The sequence below is a fragment of the Mesocricetus auratus genome, unplaced genomic scaffold, assembly GCF_017639785.1.
Source record: "Mesocricetus auratus isolate SY011 unplaced genomic scaffold, BCM_Maur_2.0 Super-Scaffold_100003, whole genome shotgun sequence".
Taxonomy (NCBI): Eukaryota; Metazoa; Chordata; class Mammalia; order Rodentia; family Cricetidae; genus Mesocricetus; species Mesocricetus auratus.
In genome coordinates, this window is record NW_024429188.1 from 49,057,558 (window position 1) to 49,071,178 (window position 13,621).

The 13,621-nt window shown below is 39.6% G+C and overlaps 1 protein-coding gene across 7 annotated transcripts in view; it reads right to left on the reverse strand.

Annotated features, from left to right (window-relative positions):
• Phka1 (phosphorylase kinase regulatory subunit alpha 1) overlaps positions 1–13,621 on the reverse strand; it is a 110,129-nt gene that overhangs the window by 6,630 nt on the left and 89,878 nt on the right. For 4 of the 7 annotated variants that reach the window (XM_040744276.1, XM_040744279.1, XM_040744274.1 and 1 more), the window contains 7 exons: positions 12,421–12,522; positions 9,085–9,200; positions 8,762–8,800; positions 8,603–8,641; positions 4,749–4,799; positions 2,731–2,901; positions 657–710 (listed from right to left, as the gene is read on the reverse strand). In XM_040744276.1, the coding sequence (XP_040600210.1) occupies positions 657–710; positions 2,731–2,901; positions 4,749–4,799; positions 8,603–8,641; positions 8,762–8,800; positions 9,085–9,200; positions 12,421–12,522 (572 nt within the window). The remainder of the gene's footprint in view (positions 1–656; positions 711–2,730; positions 2,902–4,748; positions 4,800–8,602; positions 8,642–8,761; positions 8,801–9,084; positions 9,201–12,420; positions 12,523–13,621) is intronic. The other 3 variants (XM_040744275.1, XM_040744278.1, XM_040744277.1) reach the window with 2 other exon arrangements.

Here is a 13,621-nt window from a genome sequence, read left to right on the forward strand (position 1 = left end):
TAGAGCAGGCTGGTCTCAAACTCACAGACAATCTGCCTGCCTCTGCCTCCCAAATGCTGTGATTAAAGGAGTGTGTCACCACTGCCCAGTACAAGAAGCTATTCTTATTACCAAAACATACAATTATTCATTTGTATGGTGTGTATGTATGTTATATACATGTGTGCTAGTATACTTGACTGTGTAAGCAAATGTGAAAGTGAGAAGCTGACATGAGATGTTTTTCTTAATTGTTTTTCCATCTTTTTTGAGGCGGGGTCTCTCGCTGAACCTGGAGTGTTCCATTTCATCTAGACTAACTGGCCAGCAAGCCCCTACAATTCACCTGTCACCACATCCCAGTGTTGGCATTACAAGCTTGCATAGTCATACCCATTTTTATTTTATATGGGTGCTAGGAATTCAAACCCAGTTTACTGACTAAGGCAGCTCCCAGCACCATATTATTATTGTCTAATATTCCCATTCCATTTTTACCTCCTTCATGCATTTCAGTCAATTGATGTATAAAAGCATGGGTGTGTTTCTTTGAAAACTAATTTATATATTTAGCTTCAATAATATCAATTCAATCAATATCAATTTGATAATTGGTGACTGAAATATTTTAGACCGTCAAGGTTTCCATCATGTAAATATAAAAGACAGAATCTTACCTCTCTGGTGGTTGAAGAAGGAAGAACAAAACCTTCCACAGAAAGTCCATGACACTGCCAGGTAGAAAAACATGTTATTACCAGAGACAAAGTAACAACTGGGAGGCAAGAAGGAACACTTCATATTTCTAGATGTGTTTCACACATTATGGTCTGAATAACCACAGGACAGCTAGAGACCCTATAGCATGAGTTCATGATTTTTAAGTGCCAAGATTCAGGATGACACTACCAGTTTGTCCTCTTCTTAGGGGGAGTGGAGTGGGCAGGGAAAATCTTTCTGGGATAGACTAGACACCAGATTCAAAGAATCTCTAGAAGAGTATCATACTAGATCCCAGAGTCACCACACCAGGAGGCCTTCAAGGCCTGGCAAGATAGCTTGACAGGTAAAAGGTACTTGCCAACATCCATGCAAGTTCAATAACAAGAGTTTACTCCCATAATCCCAAGTAAAGGAAGAAAGGAAGTACCTACTCTACAAAGCTGTACTCTGACCTCCACATGTACACTATAGAATGTACTCCCTAACATTGTATCACACACACACACACACACACACACACACACATTTTCAAGAAATTAAATAGGCCTTCAAGAAACTTAGACTGCCAAAAATGACTCCCAATATGTACTAATGGATATGAGTCATTACTACTTGTTTTAGTTGAGTCCCTCATCAATACTGTTACCATACAGCCTGGATTAAGTATCCCTTTATAACATTTGTGTGTGCTGGTTCTCTGGGCAGGCACATGTCAACAAACCAGTGGAAGTCAAAGGACAACTTGGAGAAGTCAGTTCTTGCTTTTCATCATGTGAGTCCTCTGTATGGAACTCAGGTGGCAAGAGCCATCTTGCCTGCCTTGTGAATAGGCATCTTTATTACAAATCATTTTGGCTTTGCATAACAGTTGCTTTGAAAGGAGGTAGCCACAAGATTCAACTCCTTGATGACAAAGAACAGATATTCTGTAGTTTTTATGTGGTACATTAGACAGAGTACCTAATACATATCTATTATGTTTAATTGTAGTAATCCATAAATACCTTGGGAGATAAAATACAGACTTGTCCTTATCATGCTATAATAGATGCAACAAAGCAGACTCTTAGTAATTTATGAAATGAAGATCCTCAGAGCAAAAAAATCTGAGGAATCAACTTTCACTGTTTCTAAAATACCACCTGATGATGTACCTGGAAGATCCCGAGATGAGGGGTAAAAAAGAAAAAAAACCTAAGTCAGGGATGTGATGACCTGTATTTCTCATGTCCTTATTGAGGACATTGAAGCAAAAGAAGCACCTAATAGAGTATAAGTAAGACCTATTTGATGGAGATACAGTTCAGTGGGTAATGTACTTGCCTCACATACACAAAGCCTTGGGTAAAATCCCCAGAACAGCATAACTGGGTGTGGTAGTTCACACCTGTAATCTAAACCATCAGAAGGTAAAGGCAAAAGGATCAGTTCAAGGTCATCACTGGTTAACATGAGGCCAGCCTGCGATATATAAGATCTATCTCAGAAGAAAGAAAAGAAGTCTATTTGTGTAAATGAGACCAATCAATGAGCATAACAGTCTTCCCGGCCCTCTAAAACTATCACTACCATAATGGTGTGATGACATGTCTTTTGTAAACAGGCTTTAGAAATAGGAATAAATATTAATCACACTAAGAGTTTTATTTAGCCAGGCGTTGGTGGTGCACGCCTTTAATCCAAGCACTGGGAAGGCAGAGGCAGGTGGATCTCTGTGGGTTTGAGGCCAGCCTGGTCCATAGAGTGAGTTCCAGGACAGTCAGGGCTACACAGAGAAACCCTGTCTCAAAAATACCAAAAATGGAAAAGAAAACATATGAAAGAGAAACAATACCATTGCAACAATAAGAACAATACAGTAAATTATTAATGCCACAATAATAAATCATTTTGGTTTTTTGTCTACACTTTATCAGAGAGCATTTTATCTTTATATAATTAGAACCATGTTATGATTATGTCACATTTCAGCTAGATAGATTCAGATTTTCAAGAGGGGAATAAAGAACAATACTGTGTTACACTCACCTTCTGCAAAATTTTCCATACTTTCTGATAAAATCCAACCGGTACTCTATTTAGTGCTCCATCTAATCTTCTCCTCCTCTGCCATTGACCTTGGCGACTATCTTTAGATGTCTGTTGACCACACACAGTAGGGAAGGATCCATTACTTGCAGTAGTACAGGCTACAGGGGACTTGGGAAAAGAAAGAATGTAAATCAAAGTGATCTTGTCCCTGTGACCAAGTATCATAACAGTTATATTTTAATTTCAAAACCTAAAAGTTATAAATGATGTATAGCAAAGTGAATAGTAAATACTCTATAGAATGAGAAAGCACATGAAAGAGGCCAAGTAATGATGTGACAGTAAAGCTAGTTAACCTCTGTACAGGCTGCAGTGCTGTAACTTTTTATAATCATTCAAAGTGATTTATTTGCTGACATTATAGTATAACTACTTCATTTCCCCCTTCCTTTTCCTCCCTCCAAAGTCTCTCATATATTCTTCTTTGCTCTTTTTCAAATTCATGGCCTCTTTTTCATTAATTGTTGTCATATACATATATGTATTCCTAAATATAAAAATACAACCTGGACAGTCTGTATAATGTTACTCATACGTATGTTTTCAGGGCTGATCATTTGGTACTGAATAACCAATTAGTGTGCTCTTTCCTGGGGAAATGTACAATCATCTTATAAAGCATGTTGGTGAGTCAGAGTAACAATGATGAAAACACCAATAACACAGGACATTCCAAACTGTCTGCTTATTTACCTTAAATCTGTTTAACTTCCAGCTGGTCTATGGTTTTATTTGTTACTCTCATGACTTTTTAACACAAGCATGTTACTTTTCTATTGCTGTGATAAAACACCATGACCATGGCAACTTATAAAAGAAAGCATTTAGTTGGGCTTATGGCTTCAGAGGGTTAAAGTTCATGATGGCAGACAGTGAAGGCAATAAAAATTCTAAGACAAATAGATGGGAGAAAAGATAGTCTTTTAAACAAATGGTGCTTAACAATTGGATATTCACTTGCCAAAGAATGAAGCTGTATTCTTATCTCATACCATATAAAAAATGGAAGCCCAAATAAATTGTTTAGGGGGAAAATGATAAAAAGCCCCCAAATAAATAAAAACCGCAAAAGGAAAATCAAAACAAACAAGCAAAAGACCCACAAGACAAAACCAAAAACCCCACACCCAAACAAAACAAAACAATAAGCCACATGAAAGCAAAAAAAGCAAAAATTAAAACCCCCAAACCCTGGGATGGTTCACCCATGGAGATCATTTTATGTTGGCATGAGGTCTGCCCTTGTGAGTGGCTAAAAAACAGTCAACAGAGAACAGAAGACAGAGGGCTGCTTTTGAAAATCATTTTTACAGGTTTGGCACTTGGACTGGAGTCTGGAAATGTGGGCTTTAAGAGGAATTATGTCAACACTGAAGTTTCTGTACAACACCTGCTTTCTTCCTGGGAGTCTGAAGTTTGGGATATGCCAGACAGCGGCTGTTTCCATGACCAGTCCCAAACAAAGACCCTGGGTTCTATGCTGCGTCTTTAATTAATTAGCTACTCTGGTTGACAGCACTGCACCTATGCTGTAATATGCCACTGGAGGGATTTTAGTGCATCCTATTTGGCTCTGCTGTGGAAGTATTCTAGAATCTTGTGGGGTTTTCCATGGGCTTCAGCCAGTGCACCTTTTCTTTTGCTGATTTTGTTGTTTATCCTTTTACTGCACTAAATCAGACATGAATGACTATATGATTAGTCCTGTGACTCCTAATAAATAACTGAGGCTGGGGTTGGTCTTAGGGAGTTCCCCTCTCAATATAATCATAGCCGGTGGGTACTGGGAATGGAACTCAGGTTGTCTGTAAGAGCAACAAGTGTTCTTAACCACTGAGCCATTTCTCCAGGTCCCAATTTGTTTTTTGGATATAGTTAAATACTATGCTATGATCCATATAACATCATGTCAAAGCACTTGTGAATGAAACATGAGATAACATAAGAACAGTTACCAGAAAGGATGGTGACATCACATCTATACCTGAGAGATGACCACCACTAGTCTATAAAAGAAATTGAGAAAATAAAATTTTTAAAGAGAGGCAAGGCAAACATAATTTGTTTTAAAAATTATTAGTATTAAACTATTGACTATTTAAGTAATTAGCCAGCATGTTATCATTAAAAAGCCAATGAAATAAGTTTACTCCAAATGCCATGACAAAGGGTAAAATAAATAAAACTATCCTGAAATATTTTCACCTAGAAATTAGAGTACTGGTAAGTGACAGAGAAAAAGGCAAAATACCAGACAGGCAGGTAAGGATGAAAAGCAATGTTATAAAATAAGAAAGCAATGACAATCTAGGCTCCCTATTCTCTAAATTATAGTCCTAACAATTTGGGCCTCTTTGAAGAATTATAGGTAGTAAATACATAGGAGAAAAACCTCAAGTAGCTAAAAAAAAAGTGAAGTTTAACCATCATATTCATCTAGCTGGCAATATGGACTTTGAATTTATAAGTAATACTGGATATTATAAAAACTACAATGTGAGCTGGGTGTGATGGTACATACCTTTAATTCCAGTACTCTGGGGGGCAGAGGGAGGCAGATTTCTGTGAGTTCAAGGACTGCCTGGTCTACAAAGAAAATTTTGGGACAGCCAGGCTACATAAAGAGACCTTGTCACAAGAAAACAAAACAAACTCCCAAACAATTGTCACACTCAACAAAAACAAGGATCATTAACTAATCACATCAAGAACAACTTTCAGCACTGAAGTTGTCCTTTCATTAAATAGTAAAAATGTTCATATAATTAAAATTTCCTGGCAAAACTGTAACATGAACACTCATTTAAAAACAGAGTAGCTCCAGCTGGGCAGTGGTGGTGCACACCTTCAATCCCAGCACTTGGGAGGAAGACACAAACTCTGTGAGTTTGAGGCCATCCTGGTCCACAGAGTAAGTTCCAGGAATGCTCCAAAGCTCCAGAGAAACCCTGTCTAAAAATACAAATAAGCAGCCGGGCGTTGGTGGCGCACGCCTTTAATCCCAGCACTCGGGAGGCAGAGGCAGGCGGATCTCTGTGAGTTCGAGACCAGCCCGGACTACCAAGTGAGTTCCAGGACAGCCTCCAAAGCCACAGAGAAACCCTGTCTCGAAAATAAAAAAAAAACAAATAAGCAAAAAACAGAACAAAACCAATAACAACAACAAACAAACAAAAAACCAAAACAGATTAGCTCCTTTTTTCTTTCAAACTATGTTTGATATTTTTATCTTATGTGTATAGATGTGTTTTGCACACATGTTTGTCTGTGTACCACATGCATACGGTGGCTATGAAGGTCAGAAAAAGGTTCCCTGGGACTAGAGTAACAGATGCTGTGAGTCATCATGTGGGTGCTTGGAACTGAACCTAGGTTCTCTAGATGAACAGCCAGTGCTCTTAACCACTGAGCCATCTCCAGCACCATCTTCTTATTCCAATCTCCCCCTTGTATAAAATATGAACTCCAAAGGATATTTAAGGAAAGTATTCAAGTTTCCTTCAAAAGTAGGCTTCAAGCACTGGCTTATTCTTCTAAATGGTTTCAGAGCCTCCCTTCAAAGAAACGAAACCTCTGTTTTGCCTCTTCCATCTAGGATGTTTTAATGTGTAAGCTATCATCATTATGCTTTGTAGGGAGGAGGTTTTAAGCCTTTTTAAAGAAGTGTTATTAATAACAACAGAAATGATCTCTAAGAATAATCTTTAGGTCATAGGCCCTATGAGAGAACTTTACTACTGTCATTTGTCTAAAAGAATATACTATCAAACTGCCCCCTACGGTCATACCAAGATTAATGCAAGAAGCTTATTTTTAAGTAGATGGTAGTTAATATAGAGACCCGCATCTGGCCATCATGAAGAGAATACGAGACTGGAACGCTCAGTCCTAATGGGACATCTCCATCACACAACCTCAAGGCTCAGGGATCACAGAAGAAGAGGGAGTGGAAAGATTTAAAGAGGGTCACTGGGAAACAGTCTTTTCCAGAAATGACATGGCTGTTGCACACATGAACTCATACCATGCACAAAACCAAATCAGCCAAAATCTAAGCATGGCTAGGGAGGGGCTCAGAAACTCCACTCCAAGATGAGGAGCTACTGGTAGTTGCTGGCTGCTGGAGGAGCGAAGGCCAGTTCTCTTCAGGGATGTAGCCCCTAAAAGGCTGCTCATGCTTCAGGAGACAGTCCTACATCCACACAATGCTAACAGCACTAAGAGGACTCAATGGGTTTGATAAAAAGCACATGAAGTTGTGTGAGGAAAGTTGAGAGGGATAATGGAGAAAAAGGTGGAGGGGAAGGACTGAGAATTAGGTTTGATAAAAACTGTATTATATGCATGTGTGCAATTCTGTAACAGTAAAAATGAAGTGCTACAAGAAGGGATTAAAGTAGCACTTTCTCAACCTGTGGATCTGAAAATACTATGATTTCCCAGAATTTTAAAAGATATTAGGTATTTCTTTGTATGATGCAACAAGCCATTCGTTGTTGCCCACAGTGAAAGGAGGCTATAATACATTGTTTGGTGACTCCTATTGATTCCTAGTACTGTGAAGATGTGTCTCCTCTTCATATATACGAATCATTCAATGGGCCTCTCTTATACTAATGAGAAAGTCTAATTTTGTGATAAAATCTCATGAAACTATCCTGTCATTTATTTTTACGGTGTTTGGGATGAAATCCAGGGCCTTGCACATGTTAACTCCCTCAAAAAGATCATAAAATAAAACTTTTATCTAATCTGGTATTCTCTCTAGTACTTTTTTTGTTTTATTGAGACAGAGTTTCTCTGTGTAGCTCTGACTGTCCTGGAACTCACTCTGTAGACTAGGCTGGCCTTGAACTCACAGAGATCTGCCCACCTCTGCCTCCCAAGCTCTGGGATTAAAGGTGTATGCCACCACCTGGCTTACCTATTCTATTTTATATTTAATTTTTGAAGAACTACTATATTTTTTAAAATTTTATGTGTATGCATTTTTTGCCCGTATGTGTAGTATGTGTGTGCCTGGTGCCCATGGAACCAGAAGAGGACCTCTAATCCTTTGGGTCTACAGTTAAGGATAGGTGTGAGCCACCATTTATGTAGTGAGAACTGAATCTCCATCCTCAAGTGTTCTTGACCACTGAGCCATCTCTCTGGCCCCATTTTAAAAAAGGATTTATTTATATTTTATGTGTTTGAGTGGTTTGCCTGTACGTACATCTGTGTACCACACACAGGCAGTGGAACACAGTACCAAATCTCCTGGAACTGGAGTTACAGACTGTTGTGAGCCAACATGTGGGTGCTGGGAGACAAAACTAAGTTCTCTGCAAGAGCAACCAATACTCCTAACTACTGATCCATTTCCTCAGCTAGTTATTCTTAAAAGCTTTAAGTGTGTTGTAATAAGGAAAGTCGGGGCATCAGTTTCTTGTTATCGGTTGCCAGCCACATTCCTCCTAAAATTAAGTCATTTGATCAGTAAAAAAGGGAAAGTTAGCTACAAACAATTGCTATGAGGGAGATTCCACGGTTTGTTATTACTTGTGGAAAGCTCTTAAGATCATGCATGGTGCCGGGCGTTGGTGGCACACGCCTTTAATCCCAGCACTCAGGAGGCAGAGGCAGGCGGATCTCTGTGAGTTCGAGACCAGCCTGGACTACCAAGTGAGTTCCAGGACAGCCTCCACAGCCACAGAGAAACCCTGTCTCGAAAAACCAAAAAAAAAAAAAAAAAAAAAAAAAAAGATCATGCATGGTATATGGAATTAAAGGCTGATTAAAATATGTTTAAAAGTCTTTGTTGTTTCACCTGATTCTCAGGAGAGATAGACAGTCTACGAAATTCCACCTGAAAAATAAATGGTTCAAGTTATACTATGGATATGAAACAAAATAAATTAGTACAATAATGACTGATTCTAAAAGGGTAAGTAAAGGCCAGTTAATGTTAAAAGATCTCTCGTTTCACCTGATTCTCAGGAGAGATAGACAGTCTACGAAATTCCACCTGAAAAATAAATGGTTCAAGTTATACTCAGGATATGAAACTAAATTAATTAACCTAACAAAGTCTGACTCCAAAATGATGTTTTGGTTTTGATTTTATTTTTGGACAGCTTCTCCAGTATTCCAGACAGGCCTCCATCTTGCTTTGTAGCTGAGGCTGCCAGACCCTGACCTCTTGATCCTCTGACTTCTACTCCTGCATGTGGGGTTATAGGCATGCACCATCACATCCAGCTAAGAATATTAATTATGACTACCTCAGTAATTTCCCAGGCTATATCTTACCTGCTTTATCTCACTTTTTAACTGCATGATTCCAGTTCGTTCTGTTTTTGTTGCTCCAACAGAGCCAATCTCATGGATGGAAATAGCAGGGCTCACATTTGAATCAGTGGGACGAACTGTATAGAATACAAGATCAAAGACAAAAGAATAACCTGTCTAATTTTCTCTACCATATTAAAAGACTTAAATGTGCATCTTTCTTTTGTTTTTAACTTAAAAAATGCCCTAGTGTAATCTTGCTAGACACCAAGCATACAGAATCAATGACAGGATCTAGTATGATACAATGGGGAAAATATAATGTAAAATATGGTATGGGTAGATCAATTTTTACCATACATAGGCGCTTATATTGGTGGAAGAAGTATGGTATAGTGGTATAGGAAAAGAATGTCTTATCTAAGTCTGCCCTTTACAGAGAGATTGAGACATGGGATCCTTTTGTAGAAAAAGGAACTGTATAAAAGCATGTCTTATAGACATGAAAGACTTGTCTGTATTTGAATATTGTTGTCCTTAAAGTATTATGACTGTGTCTACTACTTTTTTTTTGGTTTTTTTTCGAGACAGGGTTTCTCTGTGGCTTTGGAGGCTGTCCTGGAACTCACTTTGTAGACCAGGCTGGCCTCGAACTCACAGAGATCCGCCTGCCTCTGCCTCCCAAGTGCTGGGATTAAAGGCGTGCGCCACCAACCCCCGGCTTGTGTCTACTACTTTTTAACTTTGTAACTGTAAGTAGCTGCCAGCTGACATAAAGGCTGCAAGAGCAGAAATTAGTTAAGTCGCAAAAATGATGAACTCTATATCTAGGAATAAGGTCATGTATGGGGTAGGAAAGTGTATTTGGGGAAGCATAAAGAAGAACAATGGGGGTTTTATAATGATCACAGTGTATTCATTAAATTATGATGTAATTTTTAAAGTAGGAAATAGAAGCCAATAATAAAATTGTTCATGTACCCTTGGTAATAAAAACTCCGTTTAAGTATAAATAAAGATAGCCTGAGCTATTTGGGGCCACTTGAGTGCAATCCACTTGGTGATCATAAGTTTTCCTTGCCCCAACAGTCCTTCTGTTACTCAGGACCTGAACTGGAGCCAAGGCTGGACCCCAGCAACTACACACAGCTGAACAAGGAGGAAGATTTAGCTAATCTGCTATGGATGCTGTGGCGTCTCCATCAGAGCCCAATCCACTTATTTCAGCTTTTCTGTGTGTCTCTACTTATTTGTTTTTTCTTCACTCCCTCACCACTCCAGTCAGATCTGCTCCTGGAAGTCATTCAAGGACACAACAGACTTTAAAACCAAAACAAAACATGATAAAATCTGGCCATTCCTCCTTGAAAAAATAACATAAGATTAATAATTGAATATAGAGATAATTCTTTTTTAAAAACTTCGTTAGGTTCTTGTTCTCCTTATTTAGGTATACAGCATAAATAATGCTGCAAAACCCCAAAGAACAACTAGTTTTGATTGAAATATGCTGTATGTATGTACTAAAACAATGCTTGTAATCTTGGTGATACGTAAGATTAACACCTATTAATAAAAATGTATAAAGTGCATATGAAGATTAGCTTGTGGTTGGGCAGTGGTGACCCAAGCCTTTAATCCCAGTACTTGGGAGGCAGAGGCAGGTGGATCTCTGTGAGTTCGAGTCCGGCCTGATCTACAGAGAGAGTTCCAGGACAGGCTCCAAAGAAATCCTGTCGTGAAAAAACAAAAAAAAAAGTTTAGTTTGTGATAGACTCTTAGAGGTACTAGAATTTCAGGTTGAAAGGATACAGTAGGTAAGTTGCAACTGCGAACATGCATATTCACCAATAACATTATCAGTTTTACTTGGGACTTGAATACAATAAAGATTCAGACTAGGTTTTTAGTTGTCCTCCTGACTTAGGATAATGAAAGGTAATTTACTACATAGCTAAAAAGGAAACATGAGGACCAGTAAGATGGCTCAGCAGGTGCAAGCACTGGCTACCAAGTCTGATGACCTGAGTTCAATTACTGGGACACACATGGTGGAAGAAGAGAGCTAACTCCTGCAAGTTGTCCTGTAGCCTCCACACATGTGCTGTGGTATCCTTCCCCCAATACAGGCAGACAAACAATAATCAAATAAATGTAAGGACAATTTTAATGAAATGTGATAGCTATTAAACTACTTGCCATATCATTTAAGAAAAAAGATGAGTTACATATATGTTTCCAAATCTTTTTCAAAAGCGTGGTGTGTGTGTGAGAGAGAGAGAGGGAGACAGACAGACAGAGAGAGAGAGAGAGAGAGAGAGAGAGAGAGAGAGAGAGAGAGAGAGAGAGACAGACAGACAGACAGAGAGAGAGAGAGAGAGAGAGAGAGAGAGGGAGACAGACAGAGAGAGAGAGAGAGAGAGAGAGAGAGAGAGAGAGAGAGAGAGAGAGAGAGAGAGAGAGAGAGAGAGATTGGGGGACAGGGAGAGGGAGAGGGAGAGCCAGAGGGAGAGCAAGAGGGTGAGCCCTGTCTGTCATGGTGTACATGTGGGGGTCAGAGAAGAACCTTGAGTTTTGTTCCTTGACTTCTACCTTGTTTGAGACAGGGCCTCTCATGTTCAATGCTGCATGTACCAGGCTAGCTGGCCCACAAGCTTCTGAGATTATCCATCTCTGATCTCCCCATAGGAGTTCGCTGGTTAGTTTTGTTTTGTCAGTTTAACAGAAACTGGAGTCATCTGAGAGGAGGGAGCCTCACCTGAGATAATGTTTGCATCAGATGGTGTGTAGGGTAATTTTGACATTAATGATTCATGTGGGAGGCCCAGGACATTGTGGCAGGTGGTCCTAGGTGGCACCGAGAACTGAGTGAGCCATGAGGTGCAAGTCAGTGAGTATCACTCCTCCATGACCTCCACTTCAGTTCCTGCCATGCTCGAGTTCCCACTGTGTCCTCCCTCAGGGATGGACTGTGACCAGGACATGGAAGCCAAATAAACCCATCCTTCCCCAAGTTGCTTTTGGTCATGGTGCTTACCACAGCAATAAAAGCAAAGGAGGCCAGGCATGAGCTGGGGTTACAGACAAGCTGCTGAGCCCAGCTTTATATAGGTACTAGGATCCAAATTCAGAAGTGTGTGGTAAGTACTTTATACACTGAGCCATCGCCCCACTCCAAAACCTTTTGTTAAACTGAATTGTTTCTTTTAGTCTTCAAACGTCGTTCCAAAAGATAGCCTTGCTTTAAATGTTTAATTTATTTGGGGGGCTAAAAGCCTCTCCAATAGAAGAAAAACTGAGAATTAAAATGAAATACCCTGAAATATAAGTAATATAAGTTCAGTGCTTGGGTCTTACCGCTTCGTTCCACTCCAAACTCTTTGCCACTGAGAATGTGATGCAGGAGGTTCTTCATGGCTGAAGGACTCAGATTCATCAGGCCCTCTGTGGCTTCTTCAGCTAATGAACAGAAATGCAGGCAAAAGGAATTCTAGTTTGCATACCATATCCTCCTTATTTTCCATTTTCTCCTTGAAACAGCTCTCACTGTGTAACCTAGGCTAGTCTTTTTTTTTTTTTTTTTTTTGATTTTACGAGACAGGGTTTCTCTGTATTGTTTTGGAGGCTGTCAGACCAGCCCCGGCCTGGAACTCACAGAGATCCGCCTGCCTCTGCCTCCCGAGTGCTGGGATTAAAGGCGTGTGCCACCACCGCCCAGCACCTAGGCTAGTCATCTTTCTGCCTCAGTCTGTAAAGTGACAGAACTGCAGGCACACGTGACCACACTTGGTTTGCTCCTTTGGATGCGCCCTCTCCTCTCTCTACGATGGGGATTAGACCCTCTATTTCCTTTCTGTTTCTTTACTGGCAGAGACAGAATGATATTGTGTTCTCTAGTGAGTTGTTGTAAGGATTAAATAAGACAATGTATATAAACGTAAAACCAAATAACTTAGCATCTGGTAAATAATTAGCATAAAATCTTCTCTTCTTGAAGGATATATATAGGTAATCTAAGTACTATGGAGGTGAAGGCGAGAGGATCACAAATACAGGTAAACCTGAGCTACGTAAGGAACATTTCAAGTTTAAACAAATATAGACCATATTTATCTATTTCATTAATATGGATGTTTCCCTGCATGTAATCTATGTATCACATGCATGTAATGTTCAAGGAAGCCAGAAGAGGGCGGTGAATTTCTGGAACTGGCATTAACATGGCTGTTAGGCACCATGTGAGTGATAGGATTCAAACTCAGATTCTCTGAAATAGCAGCCAGTGCTCTTAATTGCTGACCCATCTCTCCAGCCCCACAGACAGAAAGCCTCGTGGGGAAGTGGAGAGATGGCTAAGTGGTTGTAAGCGCATACTGCTCTTGTAGAGGACCTGAGTTAAGTTCCCAGGAACCTGTACTCGCGTATGTACACACAAGCATGCAAATATACACACAATTAAAAATAAATACATTTAAAAACCCACTTTGGGAAATTTAAGAGAAACAAGTTTTGCATCTGTGATTGTATTTTCTATGCTGTCTCTAGTCATTCTTGTTGA